The sequence below is a fragment of the Bubalus kerabau genome, chromosome 4 (genome assembly GCF_029407905.1).
Source record: "Bubalus kerabau isolate K-KA32 ecotype Philippines breed swamp buffalo chromosome 4, PCC_UOA_SB_1v2, whole genome shotgun sequence".
Classification (NCBI taxonomy): Eukaryota; Metazoa; Chordata; class Mammalia; order Artiodactyla; family Bovidae; genus Bubalus; species Bubalus kerabau.
The window spans coordinates 168,527,612-168,546,694 of NC_073627.1; the positions used below are offsets into that span (position 1 = coordinate 168,527,612).

Consider the following 19,083-nt stretch of genomic DNA (forward strand, 5'->3'; position numbering starts at 1 on the left):
AAAAGGATTTTCTAGAAAAAGAAAAGAACAGGCATACAAAATCCAAGCCCACATTTTTAATTAGTTTTAACAGATACAAAATCACCCTGTCATATTGCTAGAAACATTTCTTTTTTTCCCTTTTTTAAAAGATTTTTTTGATGTGGACCATTTTTAAAGTCTGTATTGTATTTGTTACAATATTGCTTCTGCTTTGTTTTGGCATTTTGGTTGCGAGGCATGTGGGATTTCAGTTCCTTGACTGGGATCGAACCCACACCCCCTGGATTGGAAGGCAAAGTCTTAACCACTGGAACTCCAAGGAGGTCCCTAGAAACTTTTCTAATTTGTTTATTCTCCATTTCCATGACTACTTTGGCAGTGTGCACTAGATCTACTTCACAGCTTGCTTTCAGAAGGCAAGAATGAGACAGAATGTGAGACTCAGTCACCTCACTCCCCTCTCTCTCTGTTCCACCGCTCGAGCCAGTACTGGATACAGCAGGAGCAGAGAAACAGCGTGGAATGAGGCAGAGACATCTGCTTCCTCATAACAAAAGCAGTGTTGGTGAGTAAACCACAATCCCTAAGTCACCTCTGCCTAATGCACAAGGCTCTTGTCTGCTCTCACCCAGACCTGGTAACCCGGCGCAGATATTACCACCATTCCAAGCTGCACCGATGTCTTGAGCATCTTGGAAAGTCACCCACGCCCTGCAGCACCGCTCCCCCACCTTGCCCCCTATGCCCCAACTTACTTGTCAGGGATTTACTGCTGGAGTTTGGGGACCTGGAAAGCCCCTCCTTGTTCTCCAGGGTCAGCGAGAGGCCATAGTTCGTGTGGTGCTGGTGCTGGTGGTGGTGATGGTGGTGCCTTCCCGAAGCCTTGGTGGTGAACGGAGTGCCCCCGTTCTCCTCGAGGCCGAAAGGCAGCCGGTCCGAGCTGCTGAGCCCTGGGGAAGGGAGCGGGTAGCTGTGGAGGGTGTCAAAGTCAGGATTTAGAAAAGCAGAGAGTCTTGATACCCTTGTCTGTTCTTTAAATGATGTTCTCCCAGCATTGACAACCAAGAGAAATAGGTGTAACAAATAGTTCCGCAGAGTTATCACAGAACAGGACGCGACGGCAACAACAGCAACTCAAAGGAAAAGCAGAATGTGGAAATTTGTATTTATCAGAGATGTTAACCCTTAAAAAAATTCTTAAGTTTGAAATAAATCTCAATTAAAAAAAATACATCATCTAAATGGGAAGCATAAATCAAAGGCAATCATCAAATTAAAAAATAATTCATTAAACACCCTACCATAATAAGATCATGACACAAACTAGAAGCCTTGGAGCCACTTTCTCCTCCTCTCCATCAACCCCACCATGAAGAAAGACCTGTTAATGTTACTGCTACCTCTAATTCCAATTGCTCCACTTGGTGTTATTGCCACAAGGCTCTTGAAACAGATTCTCAAAGCTCTCCCAGCCTCTACTTCTTCTTTAGCCCATCTCTACAGAGCAGCAGTCAGAGAGCTGTTCTGCTTATGGTCTAGAGTGTGGCACTCCACCCTCCGGGAGCTTGAATACCTCTCTGCTGCTAGTGATTCTTAAGATGAAATCTGATGAGAGCTATGGATCTTCTCTGCAGAAAAAGGCACCCAGACACAACATTTCACACTCAATTTCAGGCTCTCTTTCACCCCTCCATGGACCAAGGCTCAGAGCTTGGTTTGCAAGAAAAAAATCCAAATTCCTTTATGTATCACTCATGCCTGCCCCCCGCTCCCCAACCAGTGATCCCATCCCATTCTCTTTGCAGCTCATCTTTGGCTATATTCTTCTCTATACCCCCAAGTTCTTCCCGTCCTGGGGCCTTTCACCTCTTTCTGTTCCCTGGAGTCGTCCCTCATCACCAAATTCAGCTAAAGCACCCCTTCCTCCAGGAAGACTTCCAGCCTTTAAGACCCAGATCAAAGGTCTCCTCACACCCCTAAGCAGAGCCAATCCCTTTTTCTGCTCATTCCCAGAGACCAGATTTTTGCTGCTTATTCCTTCACTCTGTCTTCAGGGAGCTCACACCCCAGGGTAGGAAACTGTCATTTAATCAGTTACAGTCACACTGGAATGAGCTGTGAAGGGAGTGTACAGGGGAAGGCAACTAGTTTCCTGGGGCTGGTAAAGGTGTTGGGCAAGGAATCATTGGGGAAGGGGAGTCCACTGGGGGATATAGTCAAGTTTTGATGGACTTTCTTAAAACAGAATTTTTTTTTTTTTTTACAGGAAACTATATTTCTTGTGTTTGCATGAAGTTGATAACTCCCCTCAGGGTGGACCTATCAGAGCTCTCCCTCTTTCCAGGGACTTGCTCTGGAACATGATCCAATCAGGGACAATCAGATTTTCCAGGAGGTTTAACACATGGAAACAGAGAGAAAGGGTCTCTCTTCCTTTTTAAGAGTCAAATAAGGCTTTACTGTGACTTTTGTGGGCCCTAAGCCCTTTGGCCTTCATCTCATCTCTAGAAAAAAAATTAAAAATTACATTTTATGACTGCATTTATATTATAAAACAAAACAAATATATTAATATCAGATATTAAACCATTTTCTTCAACCAAAAATTCATTTTTTTCTTCTGACTTTAAAAGAAATGAAATCATTTTTGTGGGCCCCTAAAAGCATTGTGAGCCCAAGGCCCTGCGTCTACTGTGCCTCATAGATAAGTCAGGTTTGGCTATGAGGATGATATAAGTTGAGGCTATTTATAATTATATTCCCTGGACACAAAGAAGTATCTGTGGGAAGTGGTCAATGCACAGAGGGACACGAGATGAGCAGAGGTTAAAGCTAGATGAAAAGGGGTGGGGGGAACCCTTACTGGTAGCATTTGAATCCCTGGTTCCAGCCATGCCTGAAGCTGGTCTACCACTGAACTTCTCAATTATAAGTCCTATTTATTTATGTTTGATGTAGTTAGATTTCTCCCATTTGTAACCCATGTGCTCTAAATCAGTGATGGTGTGTTGTTTTCTTATTGTTTTTTGCTTATTTGTTTTATGGAATATCTTTTTAATGCCAAGGTGGAAATGGCTATTAGAATCCTAAGGAATAGTATGAGCAAAGGAATGACATTTGAAAAAGCAGAATGGCTAGAGTGGGAATGAGAAGTGGAAAAGGTTTAAGCAAAGGTGTGACATGATTAGAGTTCCATTTTAGAAAATTCACGTGGAGGGCTGTGTGGAGGACAGACACCCTGGAGACTATGATGGGCTAGATGAACTCGGTGGATGGAGGAGGGGGGCCCCTCTGGGCTATATCTGAAGAAGTGCAGGTGGGGTGTGCAGGCTAGGCGCGTGGGGCACAGGGGGAGGAGGTTCAGAGGAGGACTCTGCTGGAGATACAGGATGCTTTTCAGAAGAAACAGCACTTTTTTTTTTTTTTTTTTGTACTTTTTTTCCTGCACTTTTTTGCCCCTATGTTGTTCCATGAGCTAGGTCTCTGGTCCACCCTGGCTGCCTCCTAGAGATTTTGCTCAGGACAGTTCAACAGGGAAATAAATGTGTGTGTATATAAGAATGTGTGGGTGTGTCTTTGTCTGGGGTCACAGTCAGCCTCACTTCTCCAACCTGAAGCATAACCAAGGCTATTTACCCTCCTCATGGAGGCAGCAGTGGCAGCAGAAAAAAAGGGCACTGAGTTGTCACTGAAATTTCTAGCGTCTCGTCTTAGTTCTGCCCAACCTTGTGCAGGCATCTTGGCCAGCTGCCTTGGGCCACAGTTTCCTTCTCTGTGACATGAAAGGGGTCAGGTGATTTCTGGATGCATTTCCAGGCCAGAAAATCAGCCTTTACTCTCGCCCCCAACTCATTTATCCAGTACTTGCTCTGCCCCAGGCACTGGGTTACATAGTTTACATTGACCATCCCATTTTATACATGTAGAGGCCTTGCTTAGTTCATAATGGGTGCTCCATAAATATTTGATAAAAGGAAGGAAGGGAAGGCAGGAGGGAGAGAAGGAAAGAAGCAGGGAGAGGGGGAGGAAGGATGAATGCAGTGGTGGATGTGACAACAAGGGTGTGAAGTGCAGAGCTCGTGGGCATTATTTTCCCGTGTCTCCAGTACAGTGAAAATAATACCTGTCTTAAGGAGGCACAGAGACTGGGAGCTCAGAACAGACAAAATGCCCTTTGGCTTGGAAGGCTTCACAACTTGAGGCTCACCTTCCACCCACCCTGTTAGTAGCACACTGCTGCCCGCCTATTAAAGGTCCAAACGGTCGAGGCAGCAAAAACAAACCAGAGAAACACTTAAAGCCAGAGTGACAGGCTGGGGGCATTGGCAGGACTTGAGAAGGGGAGAACACAGAGACGTGGAGGGGTCAGAAAACTGAATGTTTTAGCCTGGGAAATGGCATGCTATTAACAGGAGAAAGGAGTTTGGGAGTGAGGACTACTTGGAGAAGAGAAACCATGATTTCATTTCAAATGGGTCACACTGAATGTGAGAATGAATCCCCAAGGAACAAGGTGCCCTACAGCAGAGATCTGGAGTACATTCAGGGCTGGAGGTTTGAGTAAGTTTTGAGTAAGAATTTCTGAGGAATGGTAAATAGATAAATAGATATCTCTCATGCTCACTCCAACCGACTCTCACTCTCCGCTTGGAATGTATGATGAAAAAGGACACTGAAGCTGCGCCCCGCTCAGGAGGAGGGAGTGCTGTGATTGATTAGTGATGTCTGCCATGGACTGGAAACAAGGCAGTAATATCATGTATCTTCTTGTCTTCCCAAGTTAAAAGCGTGTGTGTGTGTTTTATTTCTAAGAAACCCAGAGTGAAAAGTTAAACAGGGAAACCAATATATGTGCAGGGAGTGATAACACGTATTTAATGTGACTTTCACTTTACAACAACTGCTGGGGAAGGCTGAGAAAGAGACAAATGGGAAGAGAAATAGATGAGGGTCAGAGAAGCAGCATGGGTTTCTCAGGGTCAGAATTTCTAGAAGAGCAAAGATTCCTAAGCAGGAGTGGAATGAGTTGGGTGCTTTCCCAGCTCATGCACACTGAGGACCGCCCAGGAGACCCTAACTGATGGCATTGTGTGGGGTTGTGGGTCCTTTAAGGAAACCACCGCTGCTGGCCTCATGGACTGTTCCCTGCAGAACTCCAGGGGGTGATGGTCACATAAGCTATGATGTAATGGCACCCACTGCACCTGCCCTGTCCACAGAACCTCAGAGGAGGCCATGCCCACCTAGCAGCACTCAGCAGCTCATGAGCCTCAGGGCCCAGAGGCTGAGATCCAAGACATGAGGCCAGCTCCATGCTCACTGTCAACAGAGACTGAGGTTCACCAGGTTTCTGGCATTCTGGAAAGGAGGTCACAAGTCCTGGTTTTCAGAGGGTGATGCAAGAGGTGCACGCTTGCATGAGCTGGCAGTTGAGAAGGATCTGGTGTGAGAGAAGGGGGCTTCTATGTGCCTAGCACACGCTAGGCGCTCTAATGGTTAACTTTGACAGTTACCCTGCAAGGAAGCTGGTGTGGCCCCCTTTTACACTGGGACTTAATGAAGGGAAGTAACGTGCCCTGTTAGTAGATGTGAGTGAGAAGTTGTGTGGGCATGCGTGCTAACTCACTTCAGCCATGTCTGACTCTGTGTGACCCTATGGACTGTGGCCTGCCAGGCTCCTCTGTCCATGAGATTCTTCAGGCAAGAACACTGGAGTGGATTGCCATGCCCTCCTCCAGGGATCTTACCACTCCTGGGGATCAAAACCTGGTCTCCCACATCTCCTGCATTGCAGGCGGACTCTACCACAGTGCCACCGGGGAAGCCCCTAACTGGATCTAATCTCTTCTCTTCCCTTCTCTCTGGAGAAGCCCCCTACTCTCATTTTGCTTCCAACTGTAGAGAAAACAGCATTCCTCTGGGGGCAGCCTGTGTCATATGGGATGTTCTTGACTGTATCAGCAGTGGACACAGCTCTGCAGATGCATGGTGGAGGGACCTTTACAGCCCTGCCTGATCCTGCCAGAGCTTCCCCACTCCCTGACTCTGGGATCCCAGCAGACCAAACAGATGGTACTCAATCAAAATGCATTGCATGCTGAAAAATGGGATAATTATTCAGAGATTTATAAGTACAATATTGTAACATTATAATAATTATTATTGTACCATTATTACACTAATTATTATAATAATTCTAGTATTTAGTAAAATAATGGTATAAATGTTCAAAATAATCCTCCAGAACCCATAGCCAGAATTATGACGTGTGCAGGGCAAGGATGGGGGAGGGTCTTGAGCTGAAACTTACAGGGCTTTCTCTCAGAAATAAGGCTGCGAATTTTCAAGTGCTCAGAGGAACCAATCACACCCTCTATAGCTCAGTCAAGTTCTGGGTGATGTGTGCTTTTGCAAGCAGCTCTGAGGATCTAATCTTAGACAAAAAAGCATAAAATTGTAGAAACAGAACCACTCAGATATCATCCAGGTGTGCTGCACTGTGCTTAGTCGCTCAGTCGTGTCTGACTCTTTGAGACCCCATGGACTGCAGCCCACCAGGCTCCTCTGTCCATGGGGATTCTCCAGGCAAGAATACTGGAGTGGGTCACCATGCCCTCCTCCAGGGGATCTTCCCAAACCAGGGATCGAACCCAGGTCTCCAGCATTGCAGGCAGATTCTTTACCAACTGAGCCACCAGGGAAGCCCAGTTAGGTGGTTTAAGATTCTGGATGAATAGTGAAAGCACCATAGGAAACGCCTTACACGGCTGCTAGGAATGCCAAATGACACAACTGCTTTGAAAATTAGCCTGGAAGATTCTCAGAGAGGTTAAACATTGAGTTACCATATGACCCAGCAATTCCACTCCTAGTTATGTACCCAAGAAATGAAAATATGTCCATACAAAGACTTGTATATAAACATTCATAGCAACACTATTCATAATAGCCAAAAGGTAGAAACAACCCAACTGTCCATCAACAGATAAACAGATAAATACCATGTGATATATCTATATAATAGAATATGATTCAGTCATAAAATGGAATGAAATATCAATCCATGCTATGATATCTATGAACCTTGAAAATATTATGCTAAGTAACAGAAGCCAAACCCCAAAGGCCACATACTACATAATTGTTTATATGAAATGTCCAGAATAGGCAAATCCATACAGATAGAAAGTAGACTAGGACTGGGGAGGATGGGCATGTGGTCTCTTTTAGGAGAAATGAAAATGTTCTAAAATTAAATTGTAGTGACTGTACTGCTTTGTGAAAATGCTAAAACCACTGAATTGTACAATTTTTAAATTGGTGAATTGCATAGTATGTAATTTATATCTTAATAAAGCTGATTAAAAACATCAACCAAGGGATATTTTTTAAAAAAATCAATGTACAATCCTTACCCTGGCTAATTACATCATCATCTATCTCTAAATCCAATGTGCAGCCAGGGATAACAAACAATGCCCTAGTCCAATCTCCTCAATTCACATATGGGGAAATGGGGGCCTACTGGGGGGAGGGGGGAGGTGACCAGGTCACACAGTGGATAACTGGCTGAGCCTGGGACACCATCCAGGACTCTGACCTCTCCGCTAGCCAAGCATCCCAAGTGCTGCCCATCTGCTGCATCTTCCCATCTGCCTCGGCTTCTATTTAAGGCACCAAACGCACTCATCGGGAAAATCCCAAGACCTCCTCCGAACCTCACTGCCTGAGACATCTCTGTGCACACATCTTGTCTTCTCAATGATACGGCAGGAACAGAGATTGTCATCTCACATGTTTTCATGTCCTTTAGTGATGTTGATAAAACTAGTTCTACATTTCAGGAAAAAAAAAGAGACCTCTCCCTTTAGCTACCTAAATAGCTACCTAAATCCTTTAAACTGGCTCCTTCCCAGGCTGGGTTGGGCACCTCTCCCCAGCTTACTCTTATCTTACCCTTCCTGACTCCTCTTAGAGCCATTCTCTGCTCTCCCCTGCCTGGCTCTGTTTCCAAGGAAATGCATTTTCCAGTTTCCCTTCCCTGTGGTTTCTATGTAGGTTTGACCAATGGGAAGCACCGACAGAAACTGGAAGGTGGGAAAAGGAAATAAGCCAAGGTATTTCTCCCTCATTTCTCTCTACCTCAGAGGATGTTTTCAGCAGTAACACTCAGTCCCCTGGGGCTTCGGCTTCCACTAGACTGGCTTCCTGTGGCCCCAGCTCCTAGGCTTTGGAACACTGCCATCTCTCTCTGTCCCTTTGTCTCCACAGCTCTAGGAGTAATAAACAGGTTCTACTATTGTTAATTTCTGAGTTGCCTCACTGGTCACTTAAGCCACTTAGTTCTTCATCCCTGTGTAATCAACTCCCTGTATTAAATTCCCTCTGTAAGAAAAGCCTAGAGTGATTTCAGTTGTCCTGATTGCCCATGACTGATACACAATATCTTGCTCAGTTGATCAGTCCTGTCTGACTCTTTGTGACCCCATGGACTGCAACACACCAGGCTCCCCAGACCATGCTCAAGGGAGGTCCCTTCCTTGAGTCTCTGTTTAATGGGCATAAAAGCAATGCCTGTCACTAGGTTATCAAGAGTGTCTAGTGAGGTGATGCCATTGGTCATTGAATTCAATGTGGAAACTGCCCTGTGCTTTGCAGATGGTTTCCAAAGACTGGTTTAACTTTCTTTCCCTCTAGTGGTTGGCACGGGCATTACAGTATAGCCGACTAAGATTTCAAGAGGCAACCACCTTACAGGGGATTTGTCGTTGTTCAGTCAACTGCTCAATCGTATCTGACTCTCTGTGACCCCATGGACTGCAGCACACCAGGCTTCCCTGTCCTTCACCATCTCCTGGAGCTTGCTCAAACTCATGTCCATTGAGTTGGTGATGCCATCCAACCATCTCATCCTCTGTCATCCCCTTCTCCTGTCTTCAATCTTTTCCAGCATTAGGGTCTTTTCTAGTGAGTCAGCTCTTGGCTCCAGATGGCCAAAGTAGGGGAGCTTAAGATTCAGCATCGGTTCTTCTTATGAATATTCAGGACCAATTTTCTTTAGGATTGACTGTTTGGATCTCCTTGCAGTCCAAGAACTCTCAAAAATCTTCTCCAACATCACAGTTCAAAAGCAACAGTTCTTCAGTGCTCAGACTTCTTTATGGTCCAACTCTCACATCCATACATGACCACTGGAAAAACCATAGCTATGACTATACAGACCTTTGTTGGCAAACTAATGTCTCTGCTTTTTAATATTCTGTCTAGGTTTGTCATAGCTTTTCTTCCAAGGAGCAAGTGTCTTTTAATTTCATGACTGCAGTCACCATCTGCAGTAATTTGGAGCCTGAGAAAATAAAAAATCTGTAACTGTTTCCGTTGTTTTCCCCTTTATTTGCCATGAAGTGACGGGACCGGATGGCGTGATCTTAGGTTTTTGAATGCTGAGTTTTAAGCCACTTTTTTTCACTCTCCTCTTTCACCTTCAAGAGGCTCTTTAGTTTCTCTTCACTTGTGCCGTAAGGCAGATAAGACACAATATCTATCCGTGTCTATTTCTGGATTCTTCATATTTTTATTGATCTATTTGTGTATTGCTAAACCAGCACCAGACTGTCTTTTTAAAATACATTTTTATAGTTTCATTTATTTTTGGCTGTGCTGGGTCTCTGTTGCTGTGTGGGCTTTTCTCTAGCTGTGGCGAGTAGGGGCCACTCTTCATTGCAGTGCCTGGGTTCTCACCGCAGTTGTGGAGCCCGGGCTCTGTAGTCGTGGCACAGGGGCTAAGCTGCTCCATGGCACGTGGGATCTTCCCAGACCAGGGATCAAACTCGAGTCTCTTGCACTGGCAGACCGATTCTTTACCACTGAGGCAACGGGGAGGCCCAGCAAACTGTCTTAATTCCTTTTGTTTTAATATGTGAGTCTTAAATATCTGATGGGACAAGTCCTGTTTCCTTTCTCACATCGTTTTTCTTTTTGTCTCGGCTATCCTCATGCATTCACTCTTCCAGATTACAATTCAAGTTACTACCAAAAAAAAAAAAATCCCACTGGAATTATGACTTGAAGCATTAAATATAATGGATTAATTTGGAAGAATGAATTCACAAGGTATTTCTTAGCATTTATTCAGATCCTCTTAAATGTTCTTCAGTCAGAATTTAAACTTTTTCTGTAACAGTATGGAACATATCTTACTAACTTTATTCCTAGCTATATATCAGTTCTGTCACAATTGGAAATGGGATCTCATTATTACATTTCTTCTTCTTTTTTTTTTTTTTTACTACTAGATATATAAAACTACTAACTTTAGGCTATTTCTGCCTCTGGTCACTTTGCTGGACTCATTAATTGGAATTCACTTGTATTTTAGGGATAATCACATGACTTTTGTTTTTGCCTTTCCAGCATTTATTCTTTATTTATTTTTAATTGGAGGATAATTATTTTCCAATACTGTGTTGGTTTCTGCCATACATTAACATGAGTCAGCCACAGGTATACATATATCCCAGCCCTATGAACCTCCCTCCCACCTCCCGTTTCCCACCCCATCCCACCCCAGAATTTATTTTTTATTTTGCTTTCCTGGCATATTGCATTGGTGAGGCTTCTTGAATGATACTGAATATTAGCAGCCATCTTTGTCTTATTTCTAAAATCGGTAGATTATCTCATGTTTCAATATTAAATGTTGATTTGTGACAAATTGTAAATTAGGTTAGAGACAGTCCTTCTATTCGTAGCCTACTAAGAATCTTGAAAGATTAGCATGACTTATCTGAGCGAATCCACTCTGTTCCTAAGTGAACACTACTTTAAAGCGCTTTAAAAAAAATCTGTTCTCAAACTCGCTTTGATTTTACCATCAAACTTATCACTCCAGGTTTTAGAATTTAGTTTTCAAGAATCTGTATGACATTTCCCTGTCTATTCTTCTGGCATTTCCCCAAGACCCTATAGTTTTTCAAAGAGCACTGGTAGGTGCAGCAATGACATATTCAAATTTTCTTCAAGGCTTTTTTTTTTTTTTTTTTCTGAACCTGAAGACTTTAACTGTAAAGCTTTAACTTTAAAAAAGACTTAAACTGTAAATTAAAATATTTCCTGACTACTCTGTTTTATCTTCAACTTCAATTTCATCCTCTTGGTTCTTTTTACCTTCTGTAGTTAGTATACTCGGAGAAGGCAATGGCACCCCACTCCAGTACTCTTGCCTGGAAAATCTCATGGATGGAGGAGCCTGGTAGGCTGCAGTCCATGGGGTCGCTAAGAGTCTGACACGACCGAGCGACTTAGCAGCAGCAGCAGCAGTTAGTATACTGACTAGCTTCCTTGTCGAAAGAGAAAAGCAAAACAGAAGTTGAGCAGCTCTTCTTCTGTCCTGTTAATTCCATATACCATCCTCAAGATGGCTCTGCTATTAAATAGTTCATCTTTTTGCTCCAACCAAAGCATGCATCTATAGAGGTCCTTTTAAAAAAGGTCTCATCCCTTGTTTTTATATGTTCTACCTTCTTCTCCTACCTTTGTCACCTGATGCGAAGAACTGACTCACTGGAAAAGACCCTGGTGCTGGGAAAGATTGAAGGGAGGAGGATAAACGGACGACAGAGGATGAGATGGTTGGATGGCATCACCGATTCAATGGACACGAGTTTGAGCAAACTCTGGGAATTGGTGATACACAGGGAGGCCTGGCATGCTGCAGTTCATGGGGTCTCAAAGAGTCGGACATGACTGAGCTGAACTGACTTTCTTCTCTTTAATACACTGTTTTAAACTGTGGGTTCTGAATGCCTTCCTCTTTCAGATTACCTGATATTTTCAGTTTTTACATTTTCAGAATGTAAAAATATTCCCTCTTAGATCTACCCTCTGTTTGATATTTTTGAAATCTAATCTTCTACAGATTAGAATACATGGGGGATTACACCCTGAATTCCACTCATTTCATATTATTGATTCTAAGACACCAGGATCATTTTCTTCCGAGGGTCTTGTCACCCACACATTCCAACTCAGTCTTCCTCGCTGACCCAGCATTAACAACACAACACCAGCAGTGTTTCTTCTACCTTCCAAACAACCAAATCATCAGCCAGAAAGGCCAAGGCCTCAACGGATGCTCCACTTGCAACTGAATGCCAATGTCTGGATGGCCAAGGAGTCCCCCAAGGTGATAGGCCAGCATGCAGTCTCCTGGGAAAGCACAATGACATTCTCCATCCAAGGTCCTCTGGTACCTCCTCTGGGCTGCTCAGTTCACCCTTAGGTGCTGCCTGTACTCAGCTGCTCTTTCACCCATGCTGGCTCATGTCTTGACCTCATAGCAGGATTCCCAGAGGAAAGAACAGCTTCTCTGTAGTCTACACAGCAGCACATCAGTTCTCTAAACACCTTCCAGAGGAGCCTGCTTGGGTCAAACTGGCACCTGTTTTACTTTTAGCCTAAGTGGGGACAACTCCATGTTCCTAATCAGAACTAAAGCATTAGGGTGAAGTGAAAGTTCCTCAGTGGTGTCCGACTCATTGCAACGCCATGGACTATACAGTCCATAGAATTCTCCAGGCCAGAATAGTGGAGTGGGTAGTCTTTCCCTTCTCTGGGGAATCTTCCCAACCCAGGGACTGAACCCAGGTCTCCCGCATTGTAGGTGGATTCCTTACCAGCTGAGCCACAAGGGAAGCCCAAGCATTGGGGAGATGCTGACAAATATCTCAGTAGAACGTCCCAAATGATAGGCTTCAGAAGGTTGCAAGTAGGTTAAACCATTTGTTCTCTTGGTTGTTGGAGCAAGTGAACAGGACTGGGGGAGCCTAGGAACTCAAGCAGCCTAGGGACTCAAGTAGCCTAGGGACTCAAGCAGCCTAGAGACTCAAGCAGCCTTGTCTGCTTACTCCCGTGTGTTCTGTGTGCTGTGTTTAGTCACTCTGTTGTATCTGACTCTTTGTGACCCCCTGGACTATAGCCTGCCAGGCTCCTCTGTCGATGGGGATTCTCCAGGCAAGAACACTGGAGTGGGTTGCCATGCCCTCCCTTCTCCAGGGGATCTCCCCAACCCAGGGATCCAACTCAGGTCTCTGCATCGCAGGGGGATTCTTTACCATCTGAGTCACCAGGGAAGCCCAAGAACACTGGAGTGGGTAGCCTATCCTTTCTCCAGGGGATCTTCCTGTCCCAGGAATCGAACCAGGGTCTCCTACATTGCAGGCAGATTCTTTACCAGCTGAGCTAGCAGGGAAGCCACCACCCCCCGCCCCACCCAGTGTGCTATACAACAACACAGTTTCTATGGGTGCCAAGGACAAGAAAAGGCTGGGAAGCATCATTTCTGGTCCATAATTCAGTCCATTAGCCTGGAATCGTGGCTCTTGATTGGGACTCTCTCAGCAGAATCCACTCAAGTACCATGACATCACAGCAGACGGTGTCAGCCAGAATCCTGCCTCCTGACTGTGCATTAATCATGCTCTCTAAATACCCTGGGGGGAGAGGCAGGGAAGCACTCACCTTCTGAATGCCCTGCACCGTGCCATCTATTAATTTACTTAATCTTTCAACATTTGGATAAGGAACAATTATTATTCTTATTTTACAGATTAGGAAACAGGACCAGAGAAACTAATTAACTCTCCCAAAGAGACACAGCTAGTAAATGGCAGAGCTGGGATCTGAACCCAGACGACGACTATAGAGCCCTGTGCTCTCCTCAGTGCTAGGAGACTGTGGATCCCTGGGGATGATGAAATCTGCAGTACTGTGACGTTAAAAGGATGCTAATTGGCACTTAGCTTTGGCTGTGCTGCCCTTTAGCTGTGGCCTTAGGTAACTCATTTCACCTCTCCGAGCCCCAGATGCTGCATTTTTGGACAAAGATTTATTAAGCATTTATATGTTAGGAACTCAGTTTAATGAAATAATTTGATCTCTGCCACGTCTGGCTGAGATAGGAGAAGGTGCATTTACCCATCACGGTTTCCAGGACATCTGTCACTTATTTCCATTTTAATTTAGCAGAAACTAAACAGAGTAGGCATTACACCAACACACTGCTGCAAGTTCTTTTTGATTTAGCACAAGCATACCATTTGGTGGAAAGAGTATAGTTGAAAACCGTACCTTTCTCGTAATGGGTTTCAGAAGGAAACCGTACCTACATCTTAGAAATGTGACACATTACAAATATTAGGTCTATTAATTAGGGATGATTTCCCAAAGTAAGTTAGTGGTTATATTTTTTTAAAAGCAACCAGAGAGAAACAATGCCACCACCTCATTTTTCTCTTGTCTGAAAAGGTCAAAATCACTTTTTTGGGGTTTTTTGCATGGTTTAACCTTTTATATAAGCTACTAATTGGCAGGAAAAAATTTTCCCCAATTTGTAAATATTTCAAGACATTTTCCAGGCAATCAACTTGCAACTGTCTAATGAGTGTTAACACAGGTGGTATCTGAATCCATAGTAGACTGAACGCTCTTGTTTTCAATAGTTGATTAAATGCATGTGTGGTCAATTGCTCGGTTGTGTCCAACTCTTTGTGACTCCATGGACTGCAGGCCGCCAGGCTCCTCTGTCCACAGGATTTCCCAGGCAAGAACAGTGGGGTGGGTTGCCATTTCCTCCACCAAGGGGTCCTCCCAACTCAGGGAGTGAACCCATGTCTTCTGCACTGCAGGCTCATTCTCTACCACTGAGCCACCCAAGAAGCCCAGTTTATTAGATGCCTGGTGCCAAAGACGGTGTCTTTCTCAAAAGCAATTCCCAGTGCCTATATAGCACCTGGCACAGGGAGGCAGCAGGCTAAATACCTGTTGGATGAATGGTACAGTGCATTAAAACTGGACTCTCCCTAGGTAACTTATCAAGTGTCCATTCATAACAGCTGCCTTTAGTCATGAATTCCCCAGTTGTCCCTAATGTTACATATGATCTCAGCAAAACTGCAGAGAAAAACATTACACATCTTAAGGAATGATGAGGTTTGTTTGGTGGTAACTGGGTCTCTGTCCCACGTAAGCTACAGCAGGATATGTTTCCATGTGTCAGTCCGGAGTTTTCCTTTGGTGACTCTGCTATCCATTGGTTTCAATGAATGACTGTAAGCAAGTCGAACATCTGCCAGAAAATCCATTTTATCCTGATGTCATGTTTGCTCAGTTTTACGAAGCCTTAATCTAATTGTTTGTGTGGGAGGCTGTGAGGAAGGGCTCTATAACTTTTGTGGGGAGATCTAGGACTTCAGCAGTTCCAGATGAATTTCAGGATCTGGGTCCAAAGAATAAATATTTCATGAGTTCACTTTTGCACAGAAGCTCATGACTAAGAGCATATTCAACCTCTTTCCTGCCTGAAGAAAAAAATACTGACATAATTATTGTTGTTTTCCTCTAGAGAGTTCACTTTTAATAAATCCAACAGTGCTTTCCCTCCTTGCTTTCTTACAGATTCTTTTTTTGCCTCTCATGTCTGCATTTCAGTGCCTGCTGCTGCTGCTGCTAAGTCGCTTCAGTCGTGTTCGACTCTGTGCAACCCCATAGACGGCAGCCCACCAGGCTCCCCGGTCCCTGGGATTCTCCAGGCAAGAACACTGGAGCGGGTTGCCATTTCCTTCTCCAATGCATGAAAGTGAAAAGTGAAAGGGAAGTCACTCAGCTGTGTCCGACCCTCAGCGACCCCATGGACTGCAGCCCACCAGGCTCCTCCGTCCATGGGATTTTCCAGGCAAGAGTACTGGAGTGGGGTGCCATTGCCTTCTCCGATTTCAGTGCCTACTCTTAGCCTTAAAAGAATATTCTTCTTTCTTCCCCCTTTTCTTTAGGTATGTATGTATGTGCTCAGTTGTTTAGCTGTCTCCAACTCTGTGGCCCAGGCTCCTCTGTCCATGGAATTTTCCAGGCAACTATACTGGAGTAGGGTGCCATTTCCTACTCCAGGGGATCTTCCCAACCTAAGAACTGAACCCGAGTCTCTTGCATCTCCTGCACTGGCAGGAGGATTCTTTACCACTACAGCCACCTGGGAAGCCCTTCTTCAGGCAGGAAACAGCATTAACAGACTTGCCCCCAGACCCTGCTTCAAATGCATCCCCAACAGCATCGCACGAGAGCCCTCAAGGAACAGTTAAGACAAAATAATTGTTGCCATGAAAGCACAACTGCCAGGGTATAAATTAATGTCTAAAGAGCCCGTCCTTGAACTTATGGTTGCTGGGAGGAAGGATGGGGTTCCAGAAGGGATAGTCAAGGAGTTTGGCATGGACATGTACACACTACTATACTTAAAATGGATAACCAACAAGGGCCTACTGTATAGCACATGCAACTGCTCAGTGTTATGTGGCAGCCTGGATGGGAGGACAGTTTGGGGAAGAATGGATTCATGTATATGTATTAGTGCCTTTGCTGTTCACCTACCTGAAACTGTCACGATGCTATTAATTGGTTATACCTCAATACAAAATAAAGTTGTTTTTTTTTTAGAAGAGTCTGTTCTTTATCAGCCTCTATAGTTGGAAAGAGCTATGGCAGATTCAGGCATGAGCCGCAAGGGTTATTTTTCTATTCAGCAGACACCATCCAATATACCCAAATGAATGAAATTATTCATTCCAGAAAGAAGTTCAGGTTAGATGAATAAAATGCACACTCTGTTCAGGGCCGGTTTTAGACACTCTAATTGCACAAGACCTAGTGTGAGCAGGAGCTGAACGCTGGGTACGAGGTTCTGAGGGGATACAGAAGGGGATTCATTTGTTTTGGTTTGCATTTGTGCTTAAAAAAAAAATCTCAAATGGTCTTCTCTCTGTCCTTCAATTCTTGGAGGTTAACCTCTGAAGCCATATACTGGGCCAACTTCTAAGGGCTTTCCAAATTGCCCCTAATGTGGTCACAGCATCCCTACCGGCCGTGAGTGCGGCTGGTGCAGCTGACAGCAGAGCAACACCTTTTTGCTTTTGAGGTCTCAGCTGTAGGAAGAGGATGTGTAAACCATTCACTATTCAGTAGGGGATGATGAGGGAGGTTTCTGCAGGTTTCTTCTAACATGAGCCTACGGGGATGTTCCTATAATTATTCTACATCTTTTAAGTGGATTGCCTAGGCTATAGCAGTTTTGGTATTTTAAATTCTGCAGTCTTCCCCCTAGTCAAACCACTAGTGAGTCTTGGAATGTGGCTGTGATTTCAGAATGCATGGATTAGAATTTTAATTGTAATTAAATGTAAATCCGTCCTTCCCTGAGCAAATGCACCAGGGAAATTCACAATGTCTGAGTAGAAAGTTCTTAACTCCCAAACAGGAAATGGAATGTGGATACCAGAAATCAATTCCTTTATCCTGGATATCTTTAGGCTGCCCCTCTTCCTTTTTCAAATCTCTGGGGCATGAGGTATCATGCTGATTGTTACTTGAACTTCTCAAAAAATGCTTTTACAGACTATCTGGTAAAGAGCAACTCTTCTCAGACTTCCCTGTCTTCACTATTAAGAAGGCTAAGAGGATGGGTTTTAGTTCATGCATCTGATCTTTACTAAAGAGTAGGACCCTAGATTAAGGGCTCCAGATGTTTTCACAGTAAACAAGGAACAAATGGCATTCAAAACGAGGAAAAGCTACGCAACTTAACCTCTAGAGGAATGCAACTGAAACAGAAATTCTGATTTTTAGACTAATCAGACTAATAAGACTTTAAAAGTTAGCAAAAGCTAGGAGCATGCTTCCTATGGGATCACAGAGGCCCTGACAGATTGCTATTGTGTGTGCAGAGGGGAGAGGTGTAATCAGATAGAACATCTCTGCACGGAAATTTTATTAGGCAATATCCAAATTAAATGCGCACATTCCTTCTGGCCCAACATCTCCACTTTAAGGAATTTATTCTTCAGATGGATTTGCTCAAGTGCACAAAGCATACAAGTTGTCATTTCAGAGACTGAAGGCAGCCTAAATGTCCATCAATGCTGATTAGCTAAGTAAATACGTGCTTGTTTATACACAGAATAGCTCTAGATGATAAGAAATGCAGACAGCAGTTGCCTCCGGGGAGAACTAGGGAATAAAACGGTGGAAAGGAAAAGTAACTCTTATGGATATTTTTGAATTTTTACCACTCTCTGTATTACTTACTATAAAAAGTTGAAAAGCACAGCAGTTCCCTTTATTACTAACTTTCTACTTTGTCTCCAAATAGTTAAAAGCGTCCTCTGCTTTGTGGAAGGTGAAATCCCAGGTTGGGACAGGTTGGAACTGAATGGAAACTCTGTTTCAGTTCTCTCAACTTCTGAGTCCAAAATGTCCCAGCAGAAAGGATTCTCCACCAATTCCTTCTCACCAATTCTTCAGACCAAGTCTTGCAGACTGGAAAGCATTGCCCACATTTCCCCTGAACAGTTACTTTCCCATATTCTCAGGCAGAAATATCATTTCTGTTTCCTTTTATCCCCTCTCAAAAGATCCCCATGCTGTTTCTGCTCTTCGCTTGTTAGAGTTTCAGAGCCATGTCTTTAACTATTGTGTGAACCTTCTTCCATCTGATCTTTCCTTTGGAACCAAGCACCCCTTTCTGTTGCTAAACTTAGACCACACATCTCAAGCCATCAACCTAGGAGACAGACCATTCCTTGAGCTAAACTTTCAACCTCCTTGTCCTACTTCTTATCCCATGGACGGCTAAGGCCTTAAATCTCAAACTGCTAAAAATTGCTACCAGATAGCATCGAACATACCAGCTAGCACCAAACAAAGCGTCTTACACACACAGTGCCATTTAATTCTCGTAATGGGGAGAGACTGTTCAATTCCATTTGGGATGAGGAAAATGAGGCATAGAGAAGATCTGAAGCTGGCGAAAGGACACGTGACAGGTTAGGGGGCAAAGATGAGTCCACATTTCACCTAGCCTGCGACTGCAGGACTCTTGCTCCAACAAAACCACCACTCCACATCGGATGGTGCAGTCTTTCTCTCATCAGCCTGCAACTTCCTGCCATTTTACTTCTGCAAACTTCCCCGTTACCCTACCACATGGTCCTCAGACCAGGGGTGTGCGATGCCCTCTTAAGTGGTTGGAATTCACTAGGCTCCTGCTTCAGCAGG

The 19,083-nt window shown here is 44.2% G+C and overlaps 1 protein-coding gene across 2 annotated transcripts in view; it reads right to left on the reverse strand.

Moving 5' to 3' along the window:
• Positions 1-19,083, reverse strand: part of EPB41L4B (erythrocyte membrane protein band 4.1 like 4B) — a 170,608-nt gene that overhangs the window by 40,680 nt on the left and 110,845 nt on the right. For both annotated transcript variants that reach the window (XM_055579252.1, XM_055579253.1), the window contains exon 16: positions 738-952. In XM_055579252.1, coding sequence (XP_055435227.1) covers positions 738-952 — 215 coding nt within the window. The remainder of the gene's footprint in view (positions 1-737; positions 953-19,083) is intronic.